Source organism: Lottia gigantea (genome assembly GCF_000327385.1).
Source record: "Lottia gigantea unplaced genomic scaffold LOTGIsca_16, whole genome shotgun sequence".
NCBI classification, from domain to species: Eukaryota; Metazoa; Mollusca; class Gastropoda; family Lottiidae; genus Lottia; species Lottia gigantea.
Window position 1 is genome coordinate 308,720 of NW_008707965.1, and position 15,361 is coordinate 324,080.

Consider the following 15,361-nt stretch of genomic DNA (forward strand, 5'->3'; position numbering starts at 1 on the left):
AACAATACTACTGTATCAGTCTTCATTAGCCCATAAAACTCCATTTATTTCATTTTATTTACAACTCTAACCTGTGAGTAAAAGTATTGCATAAAATAATTTTACCTGAAAAATGATTGCTGAAAAACATTGTTATTTTTGGTTTGATAAGAATGAAAGAATTGTGTGTAAATGTAGTAAATGGATGGATAGATAAATGAATCAATTTCAGATGAATGATAGATTAAATAAATAGGAAAGTAGAGATATCTTGAATGAAGAAATAAATAACAGTGTTGAATGAACGAATCTTGTGTGTGAAATGAAAAGTATTTCAGTGAGTTTGGTCAGTTGATGAAAAGAATTTCAACTGAATGAGTGATTGAATGATCAAGTATGGTCTATCTCACTGGGCTTAGCAATTTGTGCGAAGAACATTGCACAATGGAATGATCAAATCTATTTGTGGATTTGTTATTGGGTGTTCCTAATCTTGTAATTAATGAAGATTTCTTTCAGATTTTTAATTTGACCAGGGACCAATGAATTCTGCATGTTATGTGTTTTATTTTTGTTTGCAAATGTTAGTTTGTACGCATGTTACTACCTGCACCCATTTTGCTTATCATTTTCATTTTGCATGTGAATTCAATTTTTGTTTTGTTTTGTATTTTCGTTATCATTTGCTTGCATGTTTCATAGTTTCATGTGCTTTTCATCCTCTTCCCACATCCTCATGTGCATCAAAGAGCCAGCTAAATCTGCAAGTCTTCAAGTAGCTTTTTCGATTGTTAAAGTTTTTTGAAGGCTGCAACAAAATGAGTCGCTTGATGAGAAATGTGGGCATCATCTCATATCTAATATAATCAAATGATTGCAAAATTCCATGAAATTTCAAAAAAGCTTGAAATGAAATATTCAAAATTCAGAATTGCTTAAATCTTGGGTAGCTTTTCTGAAATTTCATGAAATTTTAACCATATTTATGAATATAAATGAAAATTTCATGATTTTTGTTAAACTTTCACTCACCAATTTTCTTTTCGCCTCTTTTCAGCGCTATCTGTCGGTGATGCCGCCCCTGCACCTTATACCTCCATTTCTTCAATATTACTGGCTCTCTCCGTGTGTTTGGCATGTTTGCTCTGGTGATCATCGGTGATGTCCCTGTGTTTCAACAATTCCGCTTAAGTATTTTTTGTGTAGCTGATTACTTCAAGGATGATAGATTCGAATCTACAGAGTTCCTGGTCAATATCTATTGTGTAAAATTTAACAGTTAATTTTAACAGTGCTATAAAGAAAACTGAGCTTAATATAATGTGCATTATGTGTTGACAATGTTAATGTGTAATCCTATGATGAAAAGTGTCAGCAAGGATGAATCAACCCTACTGAAGTCTCTTGTGTGTTCTTGTATAGGACATTGATCAAAATAAACAATATTATCATTTTAAGGGAAGGGAGATAAATGCATTTATATAAATCATCATTCCAAATCTTAACATCATTGGCTTGAACGTCGCTCTCACTCCCATGAAATTACACAATGGTATACAAGATTACCAGCTTATAGAAATTTTATATGAATTAGTAGTTGTTGTGTACATCAATACATACACAGTGTTCAATAACTAAGCCCCAGTGTGTGTATCATTCCATTATTGAAATCAGTAGTAAGAAACTCATCAAAACCATTAAGTATTCTAATGTGATTCAGATCTAAGTTATAAAATGGTCATATCTGATTGAATGTGGCTGATTATGAGCAAGAAACTCTAGGTTCCAAATACTTTCAGATCTGACCATACCAATTGAACCAAACCATAAAGAAATCCACTGACAAATAAGAAATGGATCTGAACACATTATTCAAAGCTCAATATTATATTTAACAGCTTTTGTGAATGTAGCTTCGTATATATCTGTACTTATATTTAGTAACAACGTTTCTGGGACCAAAAATTGTCTAAAGAATTCAAACCTTTGTCTAAAATGACATCTTTACTCATAGAAATTTATGAATTTTAATCTCTTGATGTTTTCCGTTCTGAATTTTTTTTTTCTTTGGCCAGATTTTGGTGCTTTTTGCTTTTTGTTTGAAAAATTCATTTCTAGTTAAAGTCCCCTTGCCAAGTTGACAAGTTTCAATTTTTTTGTCGTTTTCTTCGTCATTCGATTTGATTGTGCTTTTTAAGTTAACAGTGCTTGCTAGAGTATATAATATTCATTATTAAGTTATATTAGTTTGTAGCTCTTTCTAGATTTTCGTGCTTCTTTAATATTTTGTTAATAGAACTATTATTTTTTGTAATTGTGCATATTATTTTCTGTATAATAGATTTTTTATTTTGTATATTTCTGTAAAAATTTGCTTCTGTTATGTCTGATTTTTCTGTATATTTTTTTTTTTTTTAACTAACACAAATAGTGTATTTTTTTCAATTTTAACGCAAGTAAAACCTGAAAAATTAATACTCTGGCTAAAATTATTTTTTAATCTGAATTATATTATGTATGCAAATGCCCTATATCTTGTATCACGAGTATTAGTGGGCCTAACATATGATTAAAATGATTCTCCAATCTAGTCATTTACAATAATAAATTTATGATATATATGGTACTGAACAATAGTCAATATCAGCCCCTTCAAACCAACTAACAAAGGGAGCTAACTGGAATTACTAACTATATAATATATGATATGAATATATATTTTGTATTATAATTGTAAATTGTAGTTTAGTTTCGATGTTTGTGATTTGTACTTAATGCTTAATAGTTTTAGACTAACTTGTGCTTTGGTCGTTTAACAATTTTAATAATCACTCTTTTTATTACAATTTTCTACACGGAAATTTAGTGCTTTTGTGTTAAATGGTAACTTCAATCGATTCATTGTTAATTGAAGCATTGTTTTAGTGCTTTGAAATTTGAATATAAGAAAATTTTACAATTTGGCAATAAAAGAAAATTTTGCTTTAAGAAATAGAGATGGAAATTGAGAAAATTTGGAAATTAAAGGAAAATATTGAGAAATAATTTGATGAATATTCTTGAATTGAAATGTGCACCATCTGTATCTTTGAAAAGCTGACAAATTGCAAGTTGTGAATTTGAGTGGCGCCTTTTTCTGTCGGTGATTTCAAAAGAATCAAAAGTAGACTTTGTATAAATGTTAGTTTTCCGATTTATAGTTAAGACCTTAATCATGTAATTTAGAAATACGTTGTTTTAAATTTGGAGAGATTGCTCTGCGATGTTCTCAATTAGTTTCTGTTGAATTGTTAACCCTATCCCTTCCTGTCTTTTACTAATCTCTCAAGTACTTAGAGATTCATCTCAGGATTTTTAAATTACGAGTTTTGTTCCTATGCAAATGAGATGCAAATTTTCATCAGGTACAATACTTGCTGGTTAAAACAAAACCCAAACCTTTCATCTTTTCAGAAGTTTTCTGAAATAATTTGAAACCAAGATCAGGGAAGGGAGGTCACTCTGGAATGAGTAGCAATTCAAACGTATTGTTAAACTTTTAAAAGTGCTCCTTAGTTAATCATGGCAGTGGATTTGGCTTATAAGATTTGTTTTAAAATCCTAATATTATGCAGTTCATATTAGATTAGATTTTTGGCTTTTGTGAACTGTTTTAACTGTTAAAACACTTGTTGCATAATGGTGATTTGCTTTTTCTTTAACCTGCACAATGGCTATGTGGTGTTCAAGGTTTCTCCATCTCCATGGTATTACACCTCACATTAACATTAACATGTTAACATCAGTGTTTGTTCATTCAACTTGTGGCCTAAAGTCACTGTGAAATGAAAATTTTGGCATCAGTTGCAATAATAGATAAATAGTAATTTTCCGATAATCTTGTTTGCCTTGTCTGTAAAGATATATTGATAAAGCAGTGCAGTTATTGCCGTGTTTAATACAAGTATTCAATGTTGTGAAGTATCAGGTTTGTGTTCAATGACAGAATCATAGTAAAGATAATCTCCTCTGATTAAACGGCTGCTATTAAAACTTAATATGCAGAGTGTTATGACAGAAATACTTTAAATGTCTCTTAATTGTCAGCAGCAATATATACATAAAGTTGTATGTATTGTCTTTTGAAATTTTTTAGTTTTGAAATTATGTAAATTCTTCTCAATTTCTTGGCTATGTAGACATGTTATTACTTAACAATTGCGTCATCATTCAGTATTTACTCCTCAATTATAACAATAAATATAAATATAAATATAAATAGCAAATACAGCAAACATAAATAATTGGAAATTGATTGTAATTGACAATATGAATTTAAAGTCTATCAGAAAAAATTTTTGTGAAGGACAGTCCAATCTTTACTCATTACCAATTTGATCACAGATAAGAAATGTTAGTTGTTTAATCAGATGGAAGAATAATGAGAAATTGAGATACTATTTAATATGTATATGTGTTTAATGTTACAATAGTTAGACATAATTTTCTTTTTTTTCTCCATTGTATTTTACACCATGATCCTTTGTGTGTTTTATTACATTTCAATATTTGTTTTAAAAATAAATATTCATTTTTAAAAGAGTGGTTTCTTGGAAATAAATAACTTGAGTGCGTGATGCAGTTCTGTTCAGTGACAATTTCGGATAAGAATGATCATTCTGATATTATGTCTATCTGGAAAGAATTAAAAACATGAAAGCTTTCTGTGAATCAGGGCACATTCAAGAATAAGTTGTAAAAGATTTCTGTGTTAAGGTGATACATGGCCAAACTGACTCTGATTACCTCTCTGGTCTTGTTTCTGTTAAGGACCCTGGATGGGCTTAAATCTTTGACTGAGCTGTACAATTGTTTGATGTAGAATGGTTAATGCAATGATTGTTGTGTTTGTATGTGAAAGAGTGAATTTTGTAATGGTAGGGGGAAGTGTGCATTTATAAACATGGCATCCACTACCAAAACAAAATGCAGAATGATTTCTGTATTGAAGAAGAAAGATCAACAATGGCTCTCTGCTTACTACAAACACAAATTCAACAAATTCCAGTGTGAGTTTCAGAAAATAAATAATTCTTGACTATTAGTATTTGATGTATAGCGCTTGTGTCAAATTTGTTGAGTATATGATTCATAAATCTATTCCATATGAGTACAGATTTGCTATTGGCAGGACCTCTGAGGCGTAATTTGGAACAGGTTATCAAGTTTTTCCTTATAGTCAGATTAGATTGGCATCATTTGAGGGTTTAGATGCCTTTTACATGGTGCTGCTGCTAAAATTTTTTCCATTATATTTTATTTTTTCTTTTTTTTTTTTGCCTTTCATATTTCCCCTCAGACTATCTGACAAGTTCTTTTTATATGCCCATGTTGTTTTATTTTTATTTCGAATTGCCATTGATTTTGTTATCAAATATGATTTTAAATTTGAATTTATATACACGGAAGCTTTGTATGCAGAGCTAGAACCTGGCTGGTGACCTTATATTGCTCTTCTGTGCTTCAACACTGGGATTCCCTGTCGCTTTGTAATAAAAGCATTCCCTTCAAGATATTTTCGCACAGGCAGGTTTGTCTTGGAAAAGCAAATAAGTACCAATAGAATTCTTGTTTCACATATTACAAGCATTTTGATTGGTTCAGTTTTCTTTTTCAAAAGACATAATGTGCTAAAATATCCTAATTGCTTGCTATGACTGTGCTTTCTTTCTGTTCAAAATTCAAAAATTATCCATTCGGAATACAATTCGAATTTTATCACAATTATGATTGGATGATTGAAATCAATGTGCTTCAGTGATTGGCTGAAATATTTAAACCTGGGTTTAGAAGTAAGTTATTGTATATTACCATGATCGAATATATGTTGTAATCTAATCTTGAAACCTTTATCAATCTGTAATTTCTACCTACCCAAATCTACTGCAATATATACCCTTTCTATTGTATTTCTCTTTATTCCTCCTACTGTATTCCTGTGTGCATGCACCTCGTTGCAATAGTTGATAATTGTCTATGTACTGGATGATCAAATTTATACTTGAAAGACAATCTCTGGAATTTGCATTGAACTCCATATTTTAAAAAAAACATGTTATCTTTAGGCCCAGACTCCTTTTGTTTTTAGTTTAACACCTCCATTTATCCACAATCTGTATTCACATACCATGGACTGATGAAAAAAATTGAGTGACTTGTTGCGTTCAGGATGCTATACGAATCTTTAAATAGCAAAAATAATGTCCAGGTATTCCTAGAATAGGTTTTTCCCCGACAGTCATTGGCTGGATTATGTCTATGCATGGTTAATTATGTACATATGTAGTTGGTATCTCACGTAATATGGATTGTACATAGGCCTGTATGCCTGCGCATAACAAACAAAGGGTGTCTGGGCTAAATTCTTAAACCCTGAATCTTGCAATCTTTTACAATATTCCAAAAACATAACTCTTTGAGTTTCCAAATCCTTTGATATTTTAAGCTGAGATTCACTGATTTTGTAGTGCTTTCCTTACATAGATGATAAAAGCTTTTGGTAAAAGGCTATCTGAAGGTAGTTGTAATGTGTAGATTAGCATGAATACAGATTATGTTTCAGTCTGTTATGATGAAATCATTGAATCTTCTTAATGTACAGTCCATGATAGGAGAGCTCCCTACTAGTTTACTTTGAGTCAAAGCATCTCCAGCATTATAAAATCCTTTAATATTGCGTTTTGATGAGTACATGTACAAAGAATATTTGGCATACACTTCTCTTGACACCAACTTTGTGCAGAGAACAAGGTCAATTGACAGTGCTAATTTTAAAGTTGGGCAAGGTTTACCGTCCTAGCAATAATTTCCTTCATTGCACATTTCTTGACATTGCCAGTGTACAGAAGCTGACTAGAAGGACTTTATAAATTATTTGTAACTGCCTTTAAGTTTCTGAAGTTCAAGTGTTAATATATCAAAACTTTCTCTGGAATCTACATGCACCTCAAGTTGATATTTATTTTTGATTTTAAGCTGGGGCAAGTATGGCTACTGGAGCTATTGTAGGAACCATCATAGCCATTCTGATCATTCTCTTCATCATCATTGATGTGTCCTTCTACTTCAACAAGAAATGTGGTGTATTGTGGACTCTCCAACAGAAACTGGCTGGTAAACCAGAAGGTGATGGTGATGGAGCAAGAAATGTAGAAGAGGGAGACAAGTAAGATTTTTCCAAACGCTTCAGATCATTAGACTTAGTTATAGAAACGCCATGACTATTCCTGTCATCAACGAGAATATCCATGGAAGCTGTACTTTGACAAAGAGGGACAGGATAATAGCAGCTATATCTAAACCAGCTGCTAGAGCTTGAATTTAGGTCAACATATTCCTTTTCAGAATTAGTTTGCAGAAACTTTAAGGCACAGTTTTAACTGTCATCACTTTGAAGCTTATAAAGCATAGTGCTTTCATGTACAATATTAATTCTTAAAAATGCTTGGGATATTTCACTTTTTTTTAAACCTTATTTGATTCATCTGATTCTGCAGGGAAAACAAGCAGCCATTGTTAACTGAAGCTAAAGCAGAAGAAGTAAATGAAGAGTAAGATAAGTTTTACTTTTACTCTGGAAAATAAAACATATCAAAGAAAGAAAGAAACAACTAAGTTTTACAAGAATAACAACTTAGGTTAACGGTTAACGACCCTTTTTACCTTCTTGTCCTTGGTCAAACCTATTCTCAATGATCTTTCCCTTGTTATCCATACCCTTCAGCTGGGTCAACTGGAATTATGAGTGGGCTTATTAGAGAACTTTCACCTGCCGATCGAGATCAACATTTCCTTGAAGTAAGAAAGCAAAATGATGTTATGTAAAGAACATCAAAGATATTGTTGTCAAGCTTGGCCAACTTAAATTCTTTTTCAATATAAATGGGACAATGACACTAATTCTTTGCTTCATGTGACTTTGACATTTGGATAGGACCATTAGTTCTGAAAACTTAAATAAAATTTCCTGATGTTGTGTTTTGAAGTTCCCATATATCAAATGTGGTTACTTTTTTAGGGAAGTACCTGAGAAGAAAAATGAAGGATTAGATAACGGGGAGATGGAAGAAATGAGTCCAGATGAGAAAGAGGCTAAACAATTAGCTGAAATGGAGGAGAAATCTTCACCTATCAAACCTGATAGTCCCATTGTAAGTTAACTTAAACATCAAACAAAATCAATTCCAAGGTCATGTAATATACATACTTTTGTCTTTAGGATATGTCGATATATTGGCACAACTTAAGCTTTTCGTTTTTGGAGCTCAAACTCAGCATATTTCAAGATAGTGCTTTTTCAATCCAATTTTTCTCTGTTAGTGAACTAGGTTGGTGAAAGTTAAATATATAGCAGATTTTAAATCACAAACACCAATTTGAAACTAAGTAACTGAAATCGCATAGTGACAGTACATGTATATGAAATTGAAATGTCTTGTTTTTTGTGGATTAGGTTTGCAAACAACTAAACAGAGAAAAGTCGTTACTAAACTTTCTTTTTTAACATAATTTTGTGTCAAACTAAGTTTGAGGTTGAACAATTACGTTATATAATTATTTTCCAGGTTCCACAGTCAGAAGCTACTATAATAGTTAACCCTGCCACTCCGGAAACAGAATCTCACGATGACAAACCTGTGGCATGAGAAGCTGTAACTAGAAATCTCATTGGATAATCTTGTAATCTAAGAGCTGATTGGTTATTTAGCATCAAAATGTTGTTAAAGCTTATTTTGTAATTTATTGATATTTGAAATTTGTTTTTATTAATGGGATTTGTACTCTATAACTTTTTTACATTTGAGAAGACAAGATCAGGCTTTCTGGTTCAGAAATATTGAATGGTCTTGATGATATTGAATCCACTTACTGATGAATAAAAAGCAGTTATTGGTTTAAATACAGGAGGCTTCTCAAGACATAATGTAAAAGCAATATAGTATGGAAGTAATCATTGACAGTAATGAGCTTATTATTAAAATGTTAAAAATGAAATTTTAGACAACAAATCAGAAGAGACAGACAGAAAGAGCCATGAACAAATTTTATCATATTTATCAATGTGTATTATGACATTAATGTGCATAGTCGCAAAACTGTTTATTGCTTTTAGTATCATGCACAGCTTTTAAACCAATCAAAATAGCTATTAATGTTTGAAATACAATATCATCCAATAAGAATAAGCTATTTGAATATTTGAATTTTCAAAGAATGTGGGACCAGAGCGATATTTAAGTGTTGTAAATCTTGCCATATTTTTAATATTTTTGGCTCCTTGCTTTTTATTTTTATATAAAATTATTTTTGATCTTTTCATTAGTATTTTTCTGATATTAACCTTTTTGCTATTGACAAATTTTAAATTATATTATCTTTTCCAAATTGATGCATGGTAAAACAAAGAATGGTTGAAATAGTGTACCTTCCATCCCCTTACAGCTTTAAAGACCATTCCATTAAATAAATGTTGATGATGTATTGCCAAGCATGTATGAATTAGTTCATTTTCAAAATTAGTATGTTATTGCCTGTCATAATATATCTCATAACTTTGGAACACTGTAATTAAAGAAATAGGAATCGCTTCAGGTCTTCTTGTTGATAAAAAGGCTTCTTATTGCAAAGAAAATCATTGGCAGCAATATTTATACAGTGCCTCTTATTGGTAGAAAGAAGACTTGATGCATTGATTCAAACATGATGTTCTATTGCCCTTGTTCCCATGCAGGGTACCCAAAAAACACTGAGTGTACCCGTCTATACCTATGTCTCTGTATACTGTGCAAAAATTCTAAAATATTGGTCTAGATATTCAGGCTTTCACATTGGTTACAAGAGGTACCTGTGTGTTGTCTCAATGAACTCTGCGTTGTTAAGCAATAATGATAGGCCACGAGGACTGTCTAATGATATCTTACATAACACTCAAATAGGTTTTGGTCCGAGTATGATCTTTCAAAATTCAAAATCTTTTTGGCAAATGTCAAAATTGATTTCTTATTCTGCAGTAAACCATAAAATGTTTTTTTTTTTTTATTCATATAAGGGTAGCGGAAGAAGTCAGTATTTGTAATAGTTTTAGTTTTGTTCTGTTTTGTTTGATTTAGGTTGTGACTAGTTGAAGAATTAGGGTAACAATGTTCCATTTTGTTTTTATTTTTTGGTTTTTGTTATCAATTTTAGTTATTGTTCAGTGCTATTTATGGAAAGTAGAGATATCATACATTTCCATGTCAATCAAGAAAATATTTATGAATCAAGATTTGTGTGGACTTGATAATATATTAACACAATAATGTTAAATAATGTTCATGTTAAAGTTATTAGAAGAGTCCACTTGAGCTTTAGTGTGATACATTTAGGATGCTCATGGATCAAAATGGTTGGCTAACCTATGGAAGAAATTATGTGATATGAAATGTTTCCCCACCTGATAATGATTCCAAAGGAATTGGAGAATGGAGAGAGGGTGAGATGATAAAAGGTCACAGAAGGAGAATAGAATGGATGAAAGTAGAAAATAGGGCTGTTCAAAATGTAGAAACTCAATTTATACGCAGCATTTTGTGTATAGTGCACAGTTTTTCACCCAAAATTGGTACTATGTACATGAAATAACTAAAACTAAGAATTTTTTGTGAAATAATTTCAGAATTTTTTTTTCAATTTTTGGGATTTAAAAATTCAACTATGATAATCTAATGTTATTTGAAATATGCTATTAAATGCACTTTGTTAACCAATTTGTATGTTTGAGTATTATGTATATATTTTACTAGCTAATGTTAGTGTTATTTGCTGCCTTTTAGATTGCATTTATCAAGTACCTGCTATTCTTCCAAAAATAATTTATTGCAAACACTTCGGATTTCCAATCATTGAGCATCTAATTATATATAAGATGTCATATTAAAATTTGTTTTTTAAAAAAACAGCTGCTCATTGTTTGGCAGTGGAAGGGTTGATGAATTATTCAAAGTCACTAGATGCCATATTTCTGTTTTTTCTCAGTATTTGCTCAATATTGCCTCACTCTTTATGCTTGGCACATCTTTAGAATAGGAGAAATATATGTCTGAAAATGTAAATTTAGGTGTTGATGAAGTAAACATTTTCTAGAAAATCCATGTTTAAAAGTAGAATAGTTTTTACATGTTTTTGAAAGTTTTCTGATTGAAATGCAGTAAGTTGGAGATAATTTGTCTGATTTGGAGGGTTATTTACTCATTGCCAATATTGTCAATGTAAAAATTAGAAATTGTATTTTAATCAGAACGCTTTTGAATGTAAATATCATGTTTTTATTATCTCTTGGATCATGCAGATTTTAAAATCAGGTTTTTTGGTAATAATCTCTTTTCTTTTTTGACTTTTAACATGCAAATTTAGCATTTGACCTAATTATGGGTGTAAAAAGTTATTCATGTACATGCATGTGCTAATTTTCAAAATATGATGTTACTTGGCTTTTACCAGTAAGGACTGTCATGGACAGATCGAAATGACAATATAGCAAAGCTTTCAGGCATCAGTTTTAATTGTACTTTAGTCAAAACCCATCTATATGAAAAGCTTTCTTCTCAATCTGTGAAAGAAAAAGTAACATCACATATTTGAATTTTTTTCTGAAGTTTTGTATTTGTTGAAAGGTAATGCTATGTCTTGTGATTTGTATAAATGCTTCAAAAAGTAAAATTTGTGGAAGTAGAACCATGCGAGCTTTAATGTAAAAATTTCAATATTTGTAGACATTCCAAATGCTTAGTGTTGAATATGAAGTTATATTACCTTTGAATTTTGACCCCTGTATTGAAATATTGTTTGTCTACTTCAACCCTTTAGTCCCAATTTGATCCCTAATCCTTCTTAATTTGATAAAACAATTTCATATTTCATGAAATTGTTTAATATTTATGAAATGGTTTTAGGTGAAACTTGTTCCTTAAATTGTTGTCCAATGCTGTTAATGTGATTGAATCATTTGTTCATGACTATAGGGGTTACACTCTTTATGCAGATTTTGCGAGACATTTTAATAAATATTTTTGGAACTTTTTGAGCATTTGCTCTCTTTATTCATAATTGTTTTTAATTATGATGAGAAAAAGAAGGCATTTTTAAATAATGAATAATGATTTGCTATGATACCTTTCCAAAATTGGGAATTATTGCTCATTACATATCCAATTCAAAATTCCAAAAATGTGCAATTTCTAGTTGGGTATAGCTTTCTTGGTCATATTTTTTTATTCTATTCATTATTTTGTGTTCATTGTATTCTCTTTTATCAGAGTAATAAACATTAAGCCATTGCCTAGACTGAATAGACCAGAAAGCTAGTCTTAGTAGGCCTATTGCCTTTTTTTTTTTAGTTTATAACAGCTTACATATTTTTAATATCTTTTCAAAAGGGTTATTTTATCTAATCATTATGGTAAAACCTTGCTCCCAGTTAGTAAATTGATAGCACATTACATCAGAGTAGATATTCAAAGAACACAAGAATATTTCCTTGTTGTAACATTTTGTATGCTGCATATTTGAGTATTAAATTGTCCTCTTAGTCATTGAATGTAGATGAATAGTTGACTTACCTTATTTTTGCAAAATTTGCAGTTATATAACAATAGTGCAAGTCAGTGTCTTCACCACCTCTAGAAACCTGGTTTTACCTAAATGTTGAGTTTAGTTTACTAGTCATGCTTTTAGAATTTAGAACAAGTGCATTTATTTTTTATCATTATTTATTAGTAATGTTGGCCTCTTGTCATTCATATACATCATACTTTTCATTAGCTGACCCTATATTTCCCTTTTACTGTATTTGTTGTGAATAAAAAATATTATGAAAATTTGTATTTTCTGTTAAGGTGGGTTGGTAGCATAGCAGGAATTAATCTGGTTGTGAATTATGACTTTGAATACATGTATTATATTGGGATACTTTATGTCTTACCAAGTGACAACTATGAAGTAGGATTCAAACCAGCCAATCTTAATCTACTGTGTTCTAATAAAAACAAGGACAAACATACAAAGTCCATTTAATCTCATTGTTGCAGAATGTATCCCTCATAAACGCAGATATTTATTCAGCTGTTTTATTAGCCTTGGTGTTATTTTAAAACGGAACATTTGTGATTTGTATGGCAGATGAGCATATCACAGACACCCCAAAATGCCTCATCGATGCATGCGCATTGGAATTGTTTAACAGACGATTGTTACCCGCCAAAATTATCCCGTGCGTTGATTGCTGATCATCGTAAGTGGCCACCTGAATAGTACTCGTCAGTGTCCTCAAAAGTAGTCCTACAGAAAACGAAAACGTGTCATTTCAACAGAAGGTTCTTGTTTCCTAAAATGGAAGTGATATAAGGTTAGATGTTTGCCTTGTTAACAAAAAGTGATGATAAAACGACGAAAACGTCATGGACATGGGTGGAGGTTTTTTTATTATCCAAAGCCTATCCAAAAGGAGAAGCAACTGCGATGAAAAAAAAGGTAATGGCTTAGAAATCTGGCCACATATCACTCTCAGTCTCAGTCACAGTCAAGGTAAAAGATGTAAGGCAATAAAATAGAAGTTCAAAAAGGGAACTTTTCAGATTTTAAAAGGAAAAACCATTTAAAAGTAATAGCAGCAGACTTAAAAGAACTTGGTCTCTATTAGAAAAAGAAAATGAAAAGTGTTTAGAAAGAGTAGGTTACATTTGAATTGTTTATTAAAGGGAGATAACTTGTTTTTCTTACATATTTCAGTCCGCAGTTACATGCCAGCCTCTACAGTCCTCTTTTAGAGCCAAATTAAGATTCCAGGTGAGTTGGAATTTGTATTGATCTGAACTACTTATCATGTTTTATACACCCACATGGAAATGTGGACATATATTGCGGACACCCCTATCTGTCCGTCCATCCGTCCGTAGGCACGATAGAGGCTACTGTTTTTGTCCAATCTTGATGAAATTTGGTATGCATGTATATATTGATGAGATCTGGGTCAAGTTTGAAATTGGTAATAATCGAATGAACTGTTTCAGAGTTATTGTCCTTTCTTTAGTAAAATGCGTCAAATTTGCCTTGTAGGCATGGTAGAGACTACAGTTTTTATCCGATCTTGATGAAACTTGGTATGCATGTATATATTGATGAGATATCAGTCAGATCTGCAATTGATAATAATTGGATAATTGGTTATTGTCCTTGACATAGTAACAAATTGTAGGCACGATAGAGTTTACAGTTTTTATCCAACCTAGATGAAACTAGGTATGCATGTATATATTAATGGGAACTCAGTCAAGTAGGTATGCATGTATATATTAATGGGAACTCAGTCAAGTTCGTAATTGGTAACATCGGATGAAGGGTTTCGGAGTTATTGCCCTTGACTTCGACTTGCAAGCATGATAGAGACAACAGTTTTTATCTCATCTTGATGAAACTAGATATATGCTTGTATATATTGATTAGATATTGGTCAAGTTAGAAATTAGTAATATTCGGATGAAAGGTTTCAGAGTTATTGCCTTGTGTGTACAGCGATGAGACATTGTTCATGTTTGAAATTGAGGATAATTTGATGAACAGTTTGAGGTTTTTGTCTTGAATTATAGATGATTTTATTAATATTATTTGAAAATTCATTATTAAGCTATTAAAGATTTTGTTACTATTTCTGACAGCCAGTAGTGGGTATATGTTACTCCTGGGAAACTATATTTAATATAAATAATTGAGAACCTTTTCAATTAGTGGAAAAGGTGTGAGTCAAGTTACATGAAATTCCTGGATTTCTCGACTTAAGGTTCAGAAAAAAACCCATAATTCAATGAAATGAGGTTTAGTAGGCTATTAGTTGGGTATAGCTCCTAATTGTTGTTCATGCCAGATTTACACCATCATGAAACTGTAACAACTACACCCTCTTCCTGAATGTTGATAAAAAAGGATTAACAAATAGAAAAAACGACAAAATTTAATTGTAATTATATTATGAATGCAATAAATAAATACATCTAAATTTTCTATATTAGAATAAATGTCCAATATCTTCTATTCAGAACTATGATATAAACTAACACGTGTAAATAAGAATGATTTACATCTAAACTGTGGATTTAAAAAATCTATAGGAAATGCTTCATAATTTGATTTGTCTATTTCAATCAGCATAAAATTGCAATATTTCAAAGTATATAACAACAAGTAAAATATATTTAAAGTTAAAAAAGCTGGAGGTTTAAATTAAATATAAATGCATTAAGTAGAAAAATTACCCATTTTGAAAAACTCATTTTGTAAAATATTGTTTCAAGAAGTTCTAAGACCAAAATGC

At 31.0% G+C, this 15,361-nt stretch overlaps 1 protein-coding gene across 1 annotated transcript; it reads left to right on the forward strand.

Annotated features, from left to right (window-relative positions):
• Positions 1–7,004: 7,004 nt before the first annotated feature.
• Positions 7,005–8,663, forward strand: LOTGIDRAFT_158059 (hypothetical protein; the record flags this gene model as incomplete). Its single annotated transcript, XM_009051093.1, has 4 exons — positions 7,005–7,183; positions 7,515–7,568; positions 8,036–8,168; positions 8,583–8,663. 4 exons carry the CDS (start codon positions 7,005–7,007, stop codon positions 8,661–8,663), a joined length of 447 nt encoding a protein of 148 aa, XP_009049341.1.
• Between the last annotated feature and the right edge of the window lie 6,698 nt (positions 8,664–15,361).